This window comes from Coloeus monedula (assembly GCF_965178545.1).
Source record: "Coloeus monedula genome assembly, chromosome: 4".
Classification (NCBI taxonomy): domain Eukaryota; kingdom Metazoa; phylum Chordata; class Aves; order Passeriformes; family Corvidae; genus Coloeus; species Coloeus monedula.
The window spans coordinates 65,213,407-65,230,679 of record NC_138784.1 but is presented as its reverse complement, the minus strand read 5'-3'; the positions used below and the strand labels follow the sequence as shown (position 1 = coordinate 65,230,679).

Sequence of the window (17,273 nt, the reverse complement as noted above, 5' to 3'; positions counted from 1 at the left end):
TGTCAGCAGTAAGTACATGGCAATTGTTTGCTTTGTCATCTACAAATCTCTATGTTGTATTTTGTGGTTATTTATTTGCTTTCATTTCATCCTTCTAGCTTCTCTCTGAGACAAGTTGGAAGATGTTCCTTTCCATATGTGTAAAAAAGAGTGACTGTAGGAATTGTATCCTCAGTGGGAGTGATTCAGAGGCAGAAGCAGTGAGTCTGCCCTGCCACATTGCAGCAGCAAGAACACCCAGACTTTGATGGTTCTTTTTTGCCTTGACAACATGTTTCTCAGAGACAGACCACCAAACATAATGAGCCAGAGTGTGATCCAGAGCAATAGTTCTCCAATGTGAAATTTTCTGGTACCTGGAGCTGAGTGCTTTTATGACAAATACTGTTATATTTAATTAACACCTAAGTAGGGTGTTAATTCCCTTTCAGTGGAATTAATAGTATGGTCTTCTTGTACAGCTCTAAATATTATGTCTACTGCTAGTCTAGTTATTTCTTGTTTGTTTTGTTTTTAAGCCTAATAATGATCTGTTCCACTAGTAGAGCAGAATTCATTCCAGGCAACCTCAGGCACTCCACAGTCTTCACTGTCTTCTGTCTTGACTGAAATGCAGGTTTCTTGGTGTGTAGCACGTATCACCACTTCAGTGTTACCCTGCAAGGGCTAAACAGTGCATCCACTGGCCCAGTGGCCTCTCAACACACCGAGGCACTCACCTGCACTTGGCTTGGAGAGAGAAGTCCCACCTGCTGTTTCCAGCATGACTCGTTTTGGTTTTGTGTGCTGAGAAATTTTCTGACTGTCCTGGTTAATCTGTGTGATAACTGAAGGTGGTACCACTGTGGGCTGAGAGCTGAGAGGAACATCCCAGACAAATGAAATAGAGAGGGCTGTGACACTTACTGGTGCTGAGTATTGTGTGGTTTATAAAACTGGAGAATACCTACTCAGCCTCAGGCTTATTTGCATGTTTTGTGTTGCCCTAATTTCCCATTGCCGAAAAATAGCTGTAAAGCATCTCTTCTTCTAATTTTTCTCAGTGTTTTACTCTTTTTTTGACTAGATATGAATGCCATGACACTTGATTCTGGAAAACAGCATTTTCAGGGAAGGAAACACATTTGATAACATATATGCAATTCAGTCTCAGACATTATCAATAATTTTGTGAACTCTGAAAAATTCGGATTATCTATTGCAAAATTGAGTTTACAATTGACAAGTTTCTTGAGTACAAAGTCTGCAAAATACTGTTGTGCTATTTATCAGAAAGCAATATATTCTGGTAGTGATTTTTCATGGTACCTTATGAGGTCAGACTGAGATGCTACAAAGACTTTAAAAAACTGGGCTGCCATGATTCAGATACCAACCTAAATCATATTTTTAAGCTATTATTGGAACTCATACAATGGTAACCTCTGTGAGCTTGCTTCCCTCATAAATTGTGTGTTACTGGGATTCTTTTACCCAGATTAATTTTTCTTTTTACTAAGTGTCAGCGAATAATTCACAACCTATTAATATGGCAATATTATTTCCAGAAGTAAGGAAAATAAGTCTCTATCTCAAGCAATTAAAATTGGGCAGCTATGATTTAAGTAAAATGCCTTTCAAATAATTCAAGTCTGGTAAAATTATGCCACTATTCCAATTCAGGCTTTCATATTTTATTTAAATACATGTCAGACCTCAAAGTTCCATCACAGTTGTCTTTCACAAAGAAGATAAAATGAAAAGAGTGTTAGAGAAAAAGAATATTTGTGTCCCTAGAAGATGAACAGTTGTACCGATATATTAATAGAAAAAGAGTATTAAACAGAATAATAACTTTTCCATTAAATGTGAGGAGCAATTTCTGTCTAGTTTTGCAAGGAGCTGGCTTTAGCCATTGCAAAGCAAGGACAGGAGGATGTTTGTCCACTGGAAGAGAAATTTGAACATATAAATTCTGCTTTTGCTTGAATAGTAAAACTTGTAACAGAATCTCCTTGGAGACTGACATTTAGCTCCCAGCACCAGGTTTTAGGGGCAGGTGGCCCAGAAGGGAGCTCAGAGGGGACTGCAGGGGCTCTGGATGTGGACAGCAGAGGTGGCTTTTGGTACAAGTAAGATGTGTGTGCCTGCTTCCTGAGGAATATTGTCTGAGCAGGCCCTTCTTCCAGGTGTTCTGGGCATTCTCCAGCTGATCCTAAGAGAGGTTGCAGGGTTTCCGTGCTGAGTGACTCACCCTTAAAGCACTGAGAATTACTGATGCACTGAGGCATTATTTGTACCCTGCCAGAATGAAGGAGGCTCCCATTATAACCATTATTGTGTATCACAGATTAATGCTGCATTTTTCAGAGGAGTCAATTTGTCTCTTTTTGTCTAATGAGCATGTCAGTAAGCACCACATGGGTGGTTTTTTGTTTTCCAAGTATACACATGAAAAAATATTTTGCTACAGTTTGATTAAAAATAAAATTCTTGCATCTTTATAACTTTTTTTTTCCTCATTAGCTAAATTTGTCTGTTAGACATTTGTGACTAATGTAGATTTTCCCAGAATACAAAACATCTTCCTGGAAATTTATCCAACTCAAATGACAATATAAATGTTTTTCTGGAGCTAAGAACAGCCTTAGTAGTCTGTCGAAATGTTTTTAGTATGTTTCATTTAGTCTTTGGTTAAACTTACTCTGTGAGTTTTCATCTTTATGTGCCATTAGTTTTCAAAGAGGCTTTGTCTTTAGAAGAATAACAAAAGATGTATTATTTCCCTTTTCCAACTGACTTCTTGAAGTCACTTTCTAGAACTTTCCTTGGGAGCTGTATCTGAGAGCTCGGTTACATAACAAACATTGGCATTAGCGAGTTTCATACTCTCTTGTGACACCCTTTGACCAAGAGATTTCTGTGAGTGGGAGCATCTGAATGCCAGGTAGTATTTGACTGCTAGTAACGACTTCTGTAAATATGGACAAATTTCAAGAGAAAGCTGCCTGTGCAAATATTGCTGGCTTCTATATGGCTGCACAGGATGAGTGTGGTTTTTGACATTCTCATTTTATAAATAAATGTATAATCTCTTACAATTTTATGTTTGTCAAAGACATCTGTAAAGATAATTATTTGCCTTGCAGCAAGTCTTGTAGGAACTATATCAGTCTTTTAAATATCTCAGTAGCACTCATTAATGTTTGTGTGTAAGTTATCAATCCAATCATTGATAAACTGGAAGCATCTACAAACATCTGGTTTATAATTAGCTTTAATGAATTTACTAAACTAGAGTAAAAGGTAGTTCATTTCCGGACAGGCTTTGTAGAGAGCAGCAGCATCACTTTATTTATGCACCTATTGACTGGAACACCAAATAAAAGATGGGTATTCTAAAAGCAAAGTGCCCCAAACTGTCCTCTCAGTTACAGGAATGACAGCTGGACTTTTTTTTACCAGCCAGTTAAATCGTGGCATTTCCCAGAAACTTCAATCTAGAACTGTGCTGAGCAGTACCTTAACTGAAGAGAACAAACCAAAGTACCTCTAAATAGCAAAATGGTTTTACTGGGTAAATGTCCACTTTTTGAATTTAACTGGGGGTAACTTTGAGATTAGAAAGTCCATGTTGCATGCTGCTAGCAGGCTTTGGAAGGTGCTGCAGCTGGCTTTGCACTGGAAGACTGTTTCTGTAGCTGTCAGAGACTGAAATATTATCGTTTATGACTTAAACATTTTCATGAAAGACTTTCAAAACTGTATTACAAAAGCTGCAGAGAAGACTACCACACACTGGATGGGGCTCTGAGAGGCCCTGGACCATCGCTGATGAAGATAAGATAAAGTGACTCAGGTCTGGGCTGGGGGAGAAGAAAACATTCCCAAAGCACAAGCTTAACACCTCAGAAGTGGAGGCCACAGCCCCAGGGCTATCAGCTGCCAGGCTCGAACAGACCCTCCACCAAAGGGTGGGGGGAGAGAGGCTTTGGGTGTGTGTTGGAAAGCCCGTCCCCCAATGTGCAGAGGAGCCCAGCTGAGGGGCCCCTTCACCCGAGGAGAAGCTGCATCCACATGAAGGACAGAGGGGGTGACAAGGCCCATCAAAGGCCCCCCAACAGAGGGGTCCCCAGACCCTGCACCAGAGCCCCTGAGATGATGCAGCAGACCCTCAGTGTTGCAAGGGACAGTGTGTCAAGCCAGCCCCTGCAAGAGAGACACGTGGGCGTTCCCACCTGGCCCAAAGTGCATATTAATCCACAGCATTGTGTACTCTGGTGTGTGGCAACATGGCGTGGCCATGGCCACAGGACCACGGGGGGCCCTCACCACGAGCAGAGCAGATGGAGGGGAGCACCGAGACGTCGTTGGGACCCTCGGTTGGGTGATCTGCTTCCATCTGACCCCTGTCACCTCTCCCCGTCCCCCCAACCCCCCCCCCCCACACACACTTCTTTCTCTCTTTTCTTTCTTTCTTTCTTTCTTTCTTTCTTTCTTTCTTTCTTTCTTTCTTTCTTTCTTTCTTTCTTTCTTTCTTTCTTTCTTTCTTTCTTTCTTTCTTTCTTTCTTTCTTTCTTTCTTTCTTTCTTTCTTTCTTTCTTTCTTTCTTTCTTTCTTTCTTTCTTTCTTTCTTTCTTTTTCTTTCTTTCTTTCTTTTTCTTTCTTTCTTTCTTTCTTTCTTTCTTTCTTTCTTTCTTTCTTTCTTTCTCTTTCTTTCTTTCTTTCTTTTTCTTTCTTTCTTTCTTTTTCTTTCTTTCTTTCTTTCTTTCTTTCTTTCTTTCTTTCTTTCTTTCTTTCTTTCTTTCTTTTCTTTCTTTCTTTCTTTCTTTCTCTCTCTCTCTCTTTCTTTATTTCTTCCTTTCTTTGTTTCTTTCTTTCTTTCTTTCTCTTTGCCTCTTTTACTATTAAATAAAATACATCAATTTTTTCACACCAACATCTAACCTCATTTGGTTTCAATTTCATTTGGTTTCAATCTCATTTTTGGGTATATTTTGAACCTTCAGGTTCTTTCCGGCTTATACACAGACTTAATATTCTTTGCTGTTCTGGGTTTAAACCAGATCATAACAGTAGCCACGAGGAGTGGAGCTCTATATTGTAATAAAAGCCAAAGTTCAGTAATCTGAGGTAAAGTACAAAATGCAGATGTGTTTGGCTCAGTTGATTCTCCTGCTGACGCAGCCTCTCTGTATCATTACAAACCACCTTTTTGCTTCCAGCACAGTGCACACTCATGTCTTCACATTTCAAACAGAGGCTTGAGGCTAGCCACAAAAACTAAGAAAATAAATCCAGGACATTATGTGCTTTCACAGTGTTCCTAGAATCAGTCTTCCCCTGTGGTGTTGGTCTCATTTGTGGCTGCTCCAGGGTATCCTGTTTATCTGGTCCTCAGACTACCACAGAAGGTACAACAAAGGCAGGTGTAACACAGTGGTGAATTTAACCTGGCGTGTCCTTAGGCAGCGAGGACTCCTCTATCCCCAGCAACGAAGTGAAAACTTTCTCCACTGTGAAGATCAGTGAGTGTGCAAACCTCAGCCTGTCTCTTGGTCTGAGGAGAGCAGGTGGAATATATCATCTGCAGAGATTAGGGAATTACATATTTGTAAAGAGACATACATCCAAATATGGATTCCCATAATGGAGAAAATCATTAATCGGCTAGAACTTATTGCAGGTTTTTAATACAGTCTGTGTGTAGTGCCATCCCCATGCAATTTAACCTGTAAGTTCTACAATCCTGTATTTTAAAATCTTGAATTTAAAATGCTAGGAGGAAGAAATCAGAGGATAAACTTAAGAATGCAAGTCTAAGTGTTATAAATATGATACATGTGTATGATATATAATATAAAAGATCGATAAGCAAAAAGGTTAGTAATATAATCCATACCCAAAGAGAAAGACCACAAAATAGCAGGCTATGAAAGAGAAGGCCATTTCCCATCAATAAATTAGGTCTTAAAATGTTTTTCATCATATACAGCACATAGAAATACACCAAGATCTAATTTTTTCCAAAGCCTTTAGTCTTGAAATTTGTTTAGATCTCCATTAAAGGATCATGGAACAGAATTTATTGGAGTAGCCCCAAATATGAGAGAAATTAATTTTCTCCTTGAGGAGTCTAATTTTCTTGCATACTTCCCTCTTGGTTCTCCATCACACTTTATCATGCCACACATTCCACAGTCATGCCCATAGATCATGGCATGAGAGAGATCATGGCATCTCTCACCCTAATGGTGTGAGACTTTGCAGATAAGTCAGATGGCAGACTTGGCTGAAGGTAGTGGTGAAAGGCAGGCAGAAGTGCAAAAATGATGCACAGTTTAATCTAGGGATAGAAAGGCTTTAAAAATAAAATGTGTAATCTTCAGCCGATGACTGGGAGTGTAATACATGCTTCATATAATTTACTAAAGTTTTGTTTTACTGTTATGGTGATTACATATTTTTCATGGAAACCTGAAGGAATATCCCTTGTTGAAGATGCCCATTATACTGTGACTATTGAAATGCCAACGCTCATCTTGATATTACTCTGATATATAGGTTTGTTGAAAATAATTTCCCTTAAATAATAGGCTTAGCTATAGGCTGTATTTTAATAATGAATCCTTATAAAATCCAACCAAGAGTTTTCCTATTACTTGGAATTTTCATATTCTCTCTTAAAAGCGATTTTTCTGGTTAACTGTTAAAGAAACTATTAAAGTAAATCATCTTATACTGGCTCATAAGTTTTAAATGCCTGAGATTTTTATTAATCAAGTACTAAAATAAGATATATTTCATTTGTTTGAAAAGTACCATTCATACTACAAAGAGAAGGAATTCATATGAGTAGTGGTAATCATAATTTTTTCTTTAATGAAGGCTTTCTTAAGGATTTTTTTTTTGAAGTTTGTTACAGTAAAATATCACTGAGCTTGTGGGAGGGCAAAAGGAATTGTGGTGCTCTTCTTCTGAGAGGATCATCTGGGGAAAAATCCTGGGGATACAGCAGGAAATTTTGTTTTATGCTTAAAATCTTTAGGGTGTGATATAGAGGGAGTGTTTAGGAGCCATGGCTGACATGGGCTTTCTCACAGCTGTGTGGTCTGTCCCTCATTGCTGCTCAAACTTGCATTGCTGATTTTTGTGCATGAGCCTAAAGTTGTGTGGGTCTGGAGAACAGGACAGGAAGAGGGGAATTGTAGGTCATCTCACATTAGGTTGTATATAACAGAATGAAAAATGATAGAGATGTTTAAAGATAAGTGGTCATGGTGTCACTAAAATTACTGGAATGACTAAGAGGGGTTCCGTAGGGTAATTTCAGGTATTCTGGATTCTTACTGAACCATTTAAAAAGACATTAGGAAATGAGCAATTAGACCATGTACACAGCTTTTTACCTGTGATGACTATGATTTTCTTGATAGATCACCGAGAGAGTCACAAAACAAATATTGTTGCACTTGCCTTCCTGGGTAAAAGACTTTTGAATCTCATTGGTAGAGAAAAGAACTAATTCATCCAGTATTCCTGATATACGTGATTTTAAAAATTTAGGTCATCATTTAGGGTACTTACACAAAGGTCAATTAGATTATCTGTGAATGATGAAGGATAAATTAATCTAGCAGGCACCAAATTGCATGTATTCTACTGAAGAGGTGCAGAAGAGACTTGAGCTGTTGTCAGATGTCCTTGGACCCACCCCATGGTGTGGATATAAAGTTCCAAATACCACCTGAATAAATACTTTGGATAACACTCTCCAGTAGAATAGTCCTGCTGAAGCTGGTGAAAGCCAGGTCATTCAAGGCATTTGATTTTGCCACGTACATGGCTTGTGTTTACAGTCAGAAGTGGAAGCTTGCTGAAAACAAAGGGAGAGCCAACCTGGTTCAAGCAGAGCAGTAGAAGAGAGGGGGTAGTTTATACTGAAAGTTTATGAGCTTGTCTGCTTTCACAGAGTAACGATACTGAGGTATTTCCTTTACTTTCCCCTGATGCAGATCATGTAGAGATGCAAATATAGATCTAAAGTCTTGCTTGCTCGTAGATATTTCTAACCAGGAGTATTTATAGAAGCCAGGGAGACTGAAGTCTTTTAAATTTTACTCCCAGCAAATAAAATATCTAAGGCAAATTATTCTCAGATAAGATGCAATTGATTTTACTTTTACTGTTAAAAAGACCCAAATAATTCACCACACCACATTTTGGGAAGTCAATTCAATGAAAGATTATTATACAAGATGAGCAAATACTAATGGGTGAATTCTCAGAAGTGTTTGTTGAAAATTTACAGCAATAAAAATGTGTTAACGGTAAAGCAAATTATTTAGAGCTACCATTGCAGGAACAACAAGAGGGATGTTCATGTTTACAAGTAGTTCTCCATGGAAAATATAATGCAAGTGTAGACTCCAGCTGGAGCATCGGTGTGTTACCAAATAGGAAGTTACAAAATAACTGTTACAATATTTAGGACTAGAGAAAATTATAAACCTTTATCCCTGCCATTTTCTTGGAAATAGCAATTATCTTCAGGTTTGAATCTTCTAATGAGCTACAAACTATTCAATACTCTTTTATCTGCATGTTCTTTATTGTACTTCTTTTCTGATTGGACTTTGCTACTAGATTTTATAAAGACAAGCAAACATGAGAGAAATGTACTAGAACACTGTAAAAAGATACACTTTGCTCATGAAATTCATAAGTATAACATGCAAACAGCGAGTTTTTAGTTCATCCAAGTGCGTCTTGTTTTATAATGTCTGGAATCAACTTCAGTCATGGTTACTAGTTTGCCATCAGGATTGGTAGCTGTACCTAAGCTGCACATAAATTATGCAAGAGATCATTACTGGAAGTATTTCATTCACATCCTGTGTTTCTCAGCTAGTGAGGCAAAGGGCTTCATTGGAGTGAAATGAAACTGAAACAGGGCACAGGCCTCAAGCCAGCAAAAAAAAGACAAACCAAAACCATAAAAGCACTGCACGGCTGCAAGCCAGTGAATGCTCCATCATGCAGTTGTCAGCCTCCTCCCGTGGCAGTGGCCAAAGAACCCTTTAATTTAAATCTCTGGGTTGGGTACCTAAAGCTTGAGCTGTATAATACCTCTGACACAAACAGTGCTTCCTGCTGCTGTCACATGCAGTGAGTGGGATGTGGCCTGGGGGAGCTCCTTCCCTCTGAGCTCCGGCTCGTGAGCCACAGGGCAGAGCTGGGGGATTTGCGGAATGGCGCGATGGGCACCGGTGGTCCCTGAGCATCATCCCCAACTCCTCCACTGTGGGCAGCCTGGGAATAAGGGTAAAGAAGGGGGTTAGGTTCATGTCAGGAATTTTTCAACATCTCAGTAATTTTCAATGTTCTACAGAAAGAGACAATAAAGGGAAGTTGAATGGTACAGAAACCAAGTTAGTCACTTGTCTAACTGGGCTGGATAGGACCATTAAAAAGCAGTTACTGGCTGTAAAAATGCTTTCTCCCTGTTTTTTTTCTATGAACTTACTGTCAATGTCGGTTCTTCTTTCCCTTCAAAGTAAACCAAATGATAACATTTTCTGTCTCTTATTTTCAGCCTTTTGGAGGACACAGTCCTATTATTATTACTCATGTTATTCTTGATTTTATAGTCTGTAACACAAACTGTAATTCACTGCTGCTGAATCAAGGCTGGTTTACATATTTGCAATTCACTATAGTTTTCTTGCAAAAAGTCTTATGGACCCATAACTGCACATGCAAGATGTTGTTCTGATTGTACTTTAAAAGGATCAGGCTGCTCCAAAGCTCAGGTACTATAAATACCACAAAAACATGTCTAGAGTCAATATGCCTTTAAAGAGCATCAGGTAAAACTACAGAACTTTTTAGGAGAGAAAAGCAGAAGAATGGCAATTGAATGGATGAACTAAAAATACTGCATCTGTTTTTCAGGGCTCTAGAACTATTTTATTTTTTTACAGTTTCCAGGAGGAAAAATTCACTGTTATACCAGATTCAAAAAAAAAAAAAAAAAAAAAAAAGATAGCTTGTGCCCAAAAAATTGAAAAACATCAATTAGTTCAAAAAACAGAATGACTTTTGAAAAAGAAATTTTTTGATTGTACATATGTTGTCTGTATTTAATATGACTGCTCTTTAAAATTGACTAATCTCTACAGTATATACTCAGATATTATGAAAAAAATTAAACTGTTTCCACTGTGTTTGGAAGCTGCTAAGTTTTATTTCCTCTGCACCATGGTTTTATTTCTGTTAGAAACTTGCTTTTGAATTGTATGTAACAAATACAAGGCTGTAGGCATCTCCTCCTGTAAATACACATTTTTACATCCAGTTTGGAATATGCAATTTGCCAAAAATATCAGATGACTCTTTTTATGAAGTCCTTAGGAGGTTTTAGTGCATTCATTACACACGGTGAACTAAATGAACTAAATGGCTGTGTTTGAAGCAGCAGGCTGTAAATAAAAAATGCACTTTGAGGGTCAGAAATCTGTGTAGGTTCCTAAACTTACTTATGTTATAAGTTGAATGATTCAGGTTTGTGTCAGTGGGCAGGCTACAGCTGTTGTTCTCAAGATGGCATTTTCTCAGGCTGCCAAAAAGCATCTGCATCACTGGGCATGTTCCATATATTAGAGCAAGAAGAGCAAGAGCTGTAGGACCTTTACTCTCTGCAGCTGATCAAAAAGGACAGCAGACTCAGAGAATTTTCTTCAGCCTCCTTGGAAATCTCACAAGAAATTAGAAGTAAGGATGGTCTGGTCTGCAGACCGAACCTATTGCAAGAAACAGGGTTAGTGGTACAAAGTAGTAGAGTAGAACTTGGGGGTCCTGGAAGAAAGAGATCCATATGGAAGTTCTCAGCCTCAGGAAACCGGGCATACAGGTATTTTTTTGTGTCTGTTATGGGCTGGGGTGCTATTTTCCCCCTTCTTTTGATTATGAAAGTTTGCTAGGTTTTTGCCTTTAGCTAAAGAAGAGAGAAATTATTTATAAGCTTTTTGTAAGCCTGGAACAAAAGGTTTTGAAGTTACTGACAAAGAGCAGCAATAATAAGATTACGGACCTGTAATAGGCAGATAAATAGGAATAGCTGTAAGGAGAAATATATTTTCATTTATAACCATTTGTGCTCTGCAGTGACTTTCAAATAATTAGGTACGAATGTTATATGCTCCTATTTACAGGAAAATCTTTATATAGTCTAAGTCAATAAGACTTTTGGCAGAAGGTTCAATAGCAAATGCCATTTGAAAAAATGTCATCAGGTTGAATGTGTGAAGCAACAATTTAGGGATCTATCTACTTTGCAATTTTTCATCTTGGGAATATATGTCAGAACTCAATAGTAATGATTTTTTTATATTTTTCCTATGTCAGAATTTCAGAGAGGGAAGAAATTGAGTTATTTATAGATTTCTCCATAATTATAAATGTGATCCATATTCAAGGTTAAAAGAAATGGGGAGGAACTATATTGGGAAATGCTTTTAATCATGTCGGATCAGATTTATAGATATAGATTTCAGAGTGGAATATGATACACCAGCCAGTGGCTAAACAGTAGTTTAAATTGTTTTGTCCTAAAGTTATAGTAAAAGTGGCAAGTACAAGGTTTTTTACTCAATGTTTTCCACATTTGCACTGCTTTGCTGAGATGTTGTAATTGATGCCTTTTCCTGGCCTTAAAATCAAGAGTCAAACATGGTTAGAAGGCGAAAAGGGATTTTACCTTGGTGTTTATTTTAAGGATCCTTAGGTGCACACATCCAGGTCATATGCATTGAAATGCACGCCGCCGAATATGCCCCCCCCCCCCCAAAAGATCTGGTCTAACCTTATAGGTTTTACTAATTAGCATATCTATCAATGATTCCCCAATGAGAGGCTCAAGTGAGACCCCCCTCCCCAAGGAGCCTTCCCCTGGATGGTTCTATCTTAGTTTACAAAATGTGTTCTGGAGAGGACCTTGGGGTCTGGGGCACACTGATCCCTAGCTACAAAGCTTCTAAAATGTTTAGTCTCTTAGTTTGACAAACAAGTCCAAGAATGTAGGCAAAAAGCACTAAGAATACAGAAGTTGTAAGAAGGTATAACAGGGGTATAAAAGAAAAGGCAAAAATTTTCATGGCATCATAATGACCTTTCTTGGTGGTGGAAATAAAATATGAACCCTTGTTTGTGATAATGTCTCTTTCAATTGTGAGTTCTATCAGAAATAATAAAACATTATATACCATTTATATGATCACTAAGTAGAGCCACATTTCATAATGGTTACACCTGTACTAAAAGCACTGAACACTGCAGAGAGATTTTGAACCAAGATTTTTGGTTTAATATGAAGTGGGAAATTGATACAAGGTCATAGGAAACACAATACCTAATACTTTATTATTTAGATACATATGTAGGTAGTTGTATAATAACAATATGTTCAAGTTTTGTGCATAAAAAATATTGACAGCTCTGTCAATAATCATATATGTATTTTCTGAACTGTACAGATTTAAACAATTATTTGTCATTAACTGGTTTTAGTCTTTACTATTATCAGTAGTAAAAAATACTGTACCAACCACATGCTTTAACCAAAAAGCTCTTTGTGATTTTGTCCTCCGTTGTGACAGAAACATAAAGGAAAATGAGTCACAAAGACTTCACAAGTGATTCACTGCTTCCATCAAAGCAATATAATTTTAAATTGTACTTTTATTTGTCTTTTCTGTGACAGGAGGCATTGTTGATAAGGACCTTCGTCACTACCTCAATCTACGGTTCCAGAAAGGTTCGGTGGACCATGAGCTCCAGCAGATCATAAGAGACAATCTCTATCTCCGCACAGTGCCATGTAAGTAGGGTGGAGATGGACAAACCTGGCTTTTTAGTAGCAATAGACTGTCTGAGTGAGTGCTGCTGAGGCCCTTTGCAATGCATGAAGAGGTGGTCTGTGGATAAAGCAGACTTTCTGTAAATAGATTTGTAGCTTGGTTCAAGTCTTCCATGTTACTGCTGAGAAATTCAACTGTGCTTGAATTCACTGATACTTTCGTGGTGTTTTCAAAGTTGTAATTTCATAAAGTCTGGCTCTAGAATGATAATCTTATTTCTTCTGTAGTTTTAGAAAGCACAAATTTAAAGAGAAAAAAACCAGTTTTCTGGGGTGGTTCAGTGGATGTCCAACAGAGAGAGTTTGATCTGCCTTGTGTTTCACATATCCATTATGTAATAATACCACTGGATTTAGAATGCAACAGGGCAACAGAAGAATGTATAGACTAGATTTTGTTTAAATGCAACAGGCATGGAAATGAAAGTTTATACTGTCTTGAATATGTGTTTGTTGCCACATAAATCAATATTCAAAATGTTTGAAAACCTCTAAAATAATTTTTGTTGTATTGAGAGTATCCACCTCTTTCTGCAGTAGACATGAAATTAAGGAGAGTCACGCAAGCCATGTCCAACTGTCAGGGCCATGCCTTTCAGAACAGATCTACTTGGCTGACAGACAATATATCATTTAAAATGGACTGAAGTTCCATTATTCTTCATTCATAAAATAATTGCTTAGCAGACATAAAATGGGTCCTCTGGTTTTGGCAAAAAAGGGGTGCACTTTTGAATTTACAGGCTTGACACTGGCATGATAGGCAGAGGAAGGTATACTGAGTAAGTGGCTGTGCTATTTGTATGGTAATGAGTGGATGCTGTTTGAAAGCTGAGTTGTTGTGAATGCTACTGTATGTTTTTTCTTTCATAGCATTAAATAATGAAGCTTTGAAAAGCTGCACCTAAAAAAAGTTGTTCAAGCAGTTCCCCCCCTTTCCTTTTTTTTTCTTGGAAGCTGAAGATAAATAAATATCAATTCTTAATTTCAGGAGTTCCATTTGCAACTTATCAGAAGGAAAGGTGGAGAAAAACATTTAAGAATTATTACCTGTATGCAGAAAACAAAAAATGTTACATTTATGTGAGATTTATGATAAATTAGTTTTGTCTGAAAATACTGAGAAACATCACAGCTGAAGTGGAAATGCAAGTACAGGAAAGTGCAGAAAAGTTTTGAGCCTAAATCCCTCTTCCAAGGATCTCTGGGAGCATCATTAGCATAAGAGTATACTTATTATAACCCCAGTCCATGCTCATTAGTGCCACAGGTCCAGGTTAAAGAAGAAGGAAAATACAATATTACAACTACTGCACACATGTAACAGATGCTGTCTGTCAGCAATATGGGCACAATGAGTAGCCTTTGAGGTTGTTTTGCTTTAATCAAAACAATAGTAAAGTGTTATCATGTGTCAAGTAAAATACAGTACTCACAGAAGCAAATTTGTCTTTCAAAATGTAACACTACAACCCACAAAGACTACAGTTTGGAACCTGTAAACAATGCTACCTTTTCTTTCTGTTGTGGCTTCTCCGTCTTCTGTGTCACTTTAGGTGGCTAAATTCTTAGGTCATTATTGTATCCATAGTGAGTATATTTAACTAAGTAAAAACTACATTTTGAAGTATAGTGTAGTGTTACAGATGGCAGCTGCTGAATTCCAGGTAAGCTGTCATGTTCTTGGAGAGTGGAGGACTCTTTTCAGTAGTAGTGGTAGAAAAAAACCCAAAAAACCCTCCAAAATGCCCAACTGGCATATTTTCTTCAAAATGTTCTTGAAAGTTGTTTGAAAGTAATCCTTCTGAAATGTGGGTGTTTAAAAAAAAAAGAAATTATGAAATGCAGACAGGATTATATGTGGTCAGCTAAAGGATTTTCCATAATCAGTCAAATAAAAAGGATACCATCACATAGGTGGCAACCCAGATTTCCCCTCAATCATAATTGTGGTGAATCTTTTTTTAGTGAAATTTTACTCTGTCTCTAGAATTCATGTCTAGGAGGGAAACTGTTTTCTTATTTTCATATAACTTAACTAATTTTTGAATCGCAAACTTACCTTTCATGGGCATTAGTACTCAAAATTTTCTGCTCTGGGCAGTATTTTGTTTTTAAGCTCTGTACATAGTCTAAGAGTGCTGGTTAGCTGTCCTAACACTGTATTTTACAGTCCTTAGTATATAGAGGTATAAGTGGCAATATTTTCCTTTTAAAAATGCATCTACAATCTTTGCTCTGTTACGGAGGCATAATTGCCAGTAAAACCATTATAGAGAGTCCTTGACCTTGAGTTTTTCTGTTCTTTGCTTTCTGTTCGCACTGGCAGCACTGGCCCCAGCAGTGCAGTGGGCAGGACCATGGGTTTCTCAGCCTTCTAGGTCAGACAAAGTCATCTTTCACTTGCACTGAATGAGTGAGTATTCTCTGTGAAACTAGGAAGCAGAGAATTAATCCATACCTGTTTTAAATCAGGATAAGACAACTCAAGTTAGACAACTGAACTAAACCAGATATGGTTAGGGCTTGTACTCAACCCTGACAGTGTTTAAAGCCAGGCTGGATATGGCCTTAAGCAACCAGTTCTAGTGGGAAGTGTCCCAGCCCATTGTGGGGGGTGTTGGAACCAGATGATCTTTAAGGACCCTTCCAATCTCTTAACATTCTATGACTCTATGATTCTAGATAAGAATTTGAATTTTCTATTTTACAAGTGTACATCCCTGTGTACACCAAAGAATAGATGGGCCAGAATCACATGACATGAAGATAATGGGTCAATTCTTCCCTCAGAAATTGTAGCCCCTGGGGATGAGATGAATTGGTTGGGTTTGTGATCCTTACATTTCTCTATTTTTGCTAATGCAGTGCCCCTTTCTACTAAATTAGAAAAGGCCATGTAACCCTGAGAGTCAAGTGCTGCCTTCTATAAGTGTCGCAGCTCTCAGTGCCATAAGAAATTGATTTTCCCTGCATTGCCAACAGGAATGATATGCATATATCCTGGGGCAGGATGTACAATTGTATTTGCAGCAGTCAAGATGCAGCTGTTAACAAGGTAGTGTTGGAGGAAAGAAAAGTTCCTCATTTTCCAAATTCAGAAGACCTAGCTGAGGTTTGTGTCATGCATTTTCTTCCCCTTTTTCTGTTGTGTAGGATTTTAGCACTTTTCATATCCTAAACTTACTCCTGAAGGTATTTAGGAGCACTAACCATTGTGGTTGTCCTACAACACAGAAAAATAAGGCATGATGAAAAGGGGTAGCTGTCAGCACTGTCTGACACTATCCATCCAAATCTAGGGATCTGGAGAAAGGCCACAAAACACGTTGGGCTCTGAATGCTATAGGCAGACAACACCTTAATCATGCTGCATCTTGTGCTTGGTAGTGTTCCCAGCAAACTGCAATTGCCATGTGGGCAAGCAGCTTTCCAGTCTTCACTAATGTGAGAAGAGGTAGCTCTAACTTTGTGTCATCGCAGGAATAAAGCTTTGAGTAGAGTACGTCACAGGAGAACAGTTTTGATAGTGACAGTCATGGTCAGACCTGTCTCCTTTGATATGTCCTTCCAAGCAACTGCAAATTCCATTTCTTTAAGAGCTGGAAAAATAGTGTAGCTGTGGTTGAAAATAGAATCTGTGTGTGCTTCCTTTCCAGACAGGGAATGTGAAATGATAGTGGAAAACACTGTGATTAAACCGCACCGTAAAAAGTCAAGGACAAGCTGATTCATAAAAGTAAAAAGTCATCCATTAATTTGAAGAGATGCTCATCCTCTGGGATATAACTTCAGGCTGACAGTAGCTCAGATGAGTTGGTCTGTCCTGCTGCACCAAAGGAGGGTGCAGCCCATAAATGCATTCTTCACAGTGAAAGTGGGGGAAAAAATAGCTTTAAAAACATGATGGGGATGAGGAAGCTTCCTTCCTAGTCTTTGAGTTTAGAAAAAAAGGAATGATGTAAGAATAGAGAGGGCTGGGTATATGGATCAGCCTTACAGCAGTGGATATTGCAGTATTACCATTAGCACAGAAGTTGCAGGAAGGATGTTTTATTTAAGACATTTGTTAGCAGCACAGGAAAAAAAGTTATGTTTGTAACCGAGCCATATACTATATGTGAGTGACCAAGGGCAAGAAATGGAATGATTATGAGCAGCAGTTTCCCACATGGCAAATCGTGATAACAAATCCTTTTTCTCAGCTTCCCTGTTGACACTGTGGGGACTCAGTGTTAGGTGAATAGAATTAACACTGCATTGCAAATATGAAACATATGAGCACTTAATATGTCCCTTAAGTCACTTCTTCTGTGACTTATTTTTTTCCATCTTCTGTGAATAGATTCATGTCATTTAGATTTAGGTCATCTTGAGT

At 38.1% G+C, this 17,273-nt stretch overlaps 1 protein-coding gene across 2 annotated transcripts in view; it reads left to right on the top strand.

Annotated features, from left to right (window-relative positions):
- The window catches only part of MAGI2 (membrane associated guanylate kinase, WW and PDZ domain containing 2), a gene marked incomplete at both ends in the record, with an annotated part of 715,368 nt that overhangs the window by 199,932 nt on the left and 498,163 nt on the right, over positions 1–17,273 (top strand). For both annotated transcript variants that reach the window (XM_082279816.1, XM_082279815.1), the window contains one exon: positions 12,740–12,856. In XM_082279816.1, the coding sequence (XP_082135942.1) occupies positions 12,740–12,856 (117 nt within the window). The remainder of the gene's footprint in view (positions 1–12,739; positions 12,857–17,273) is intronic.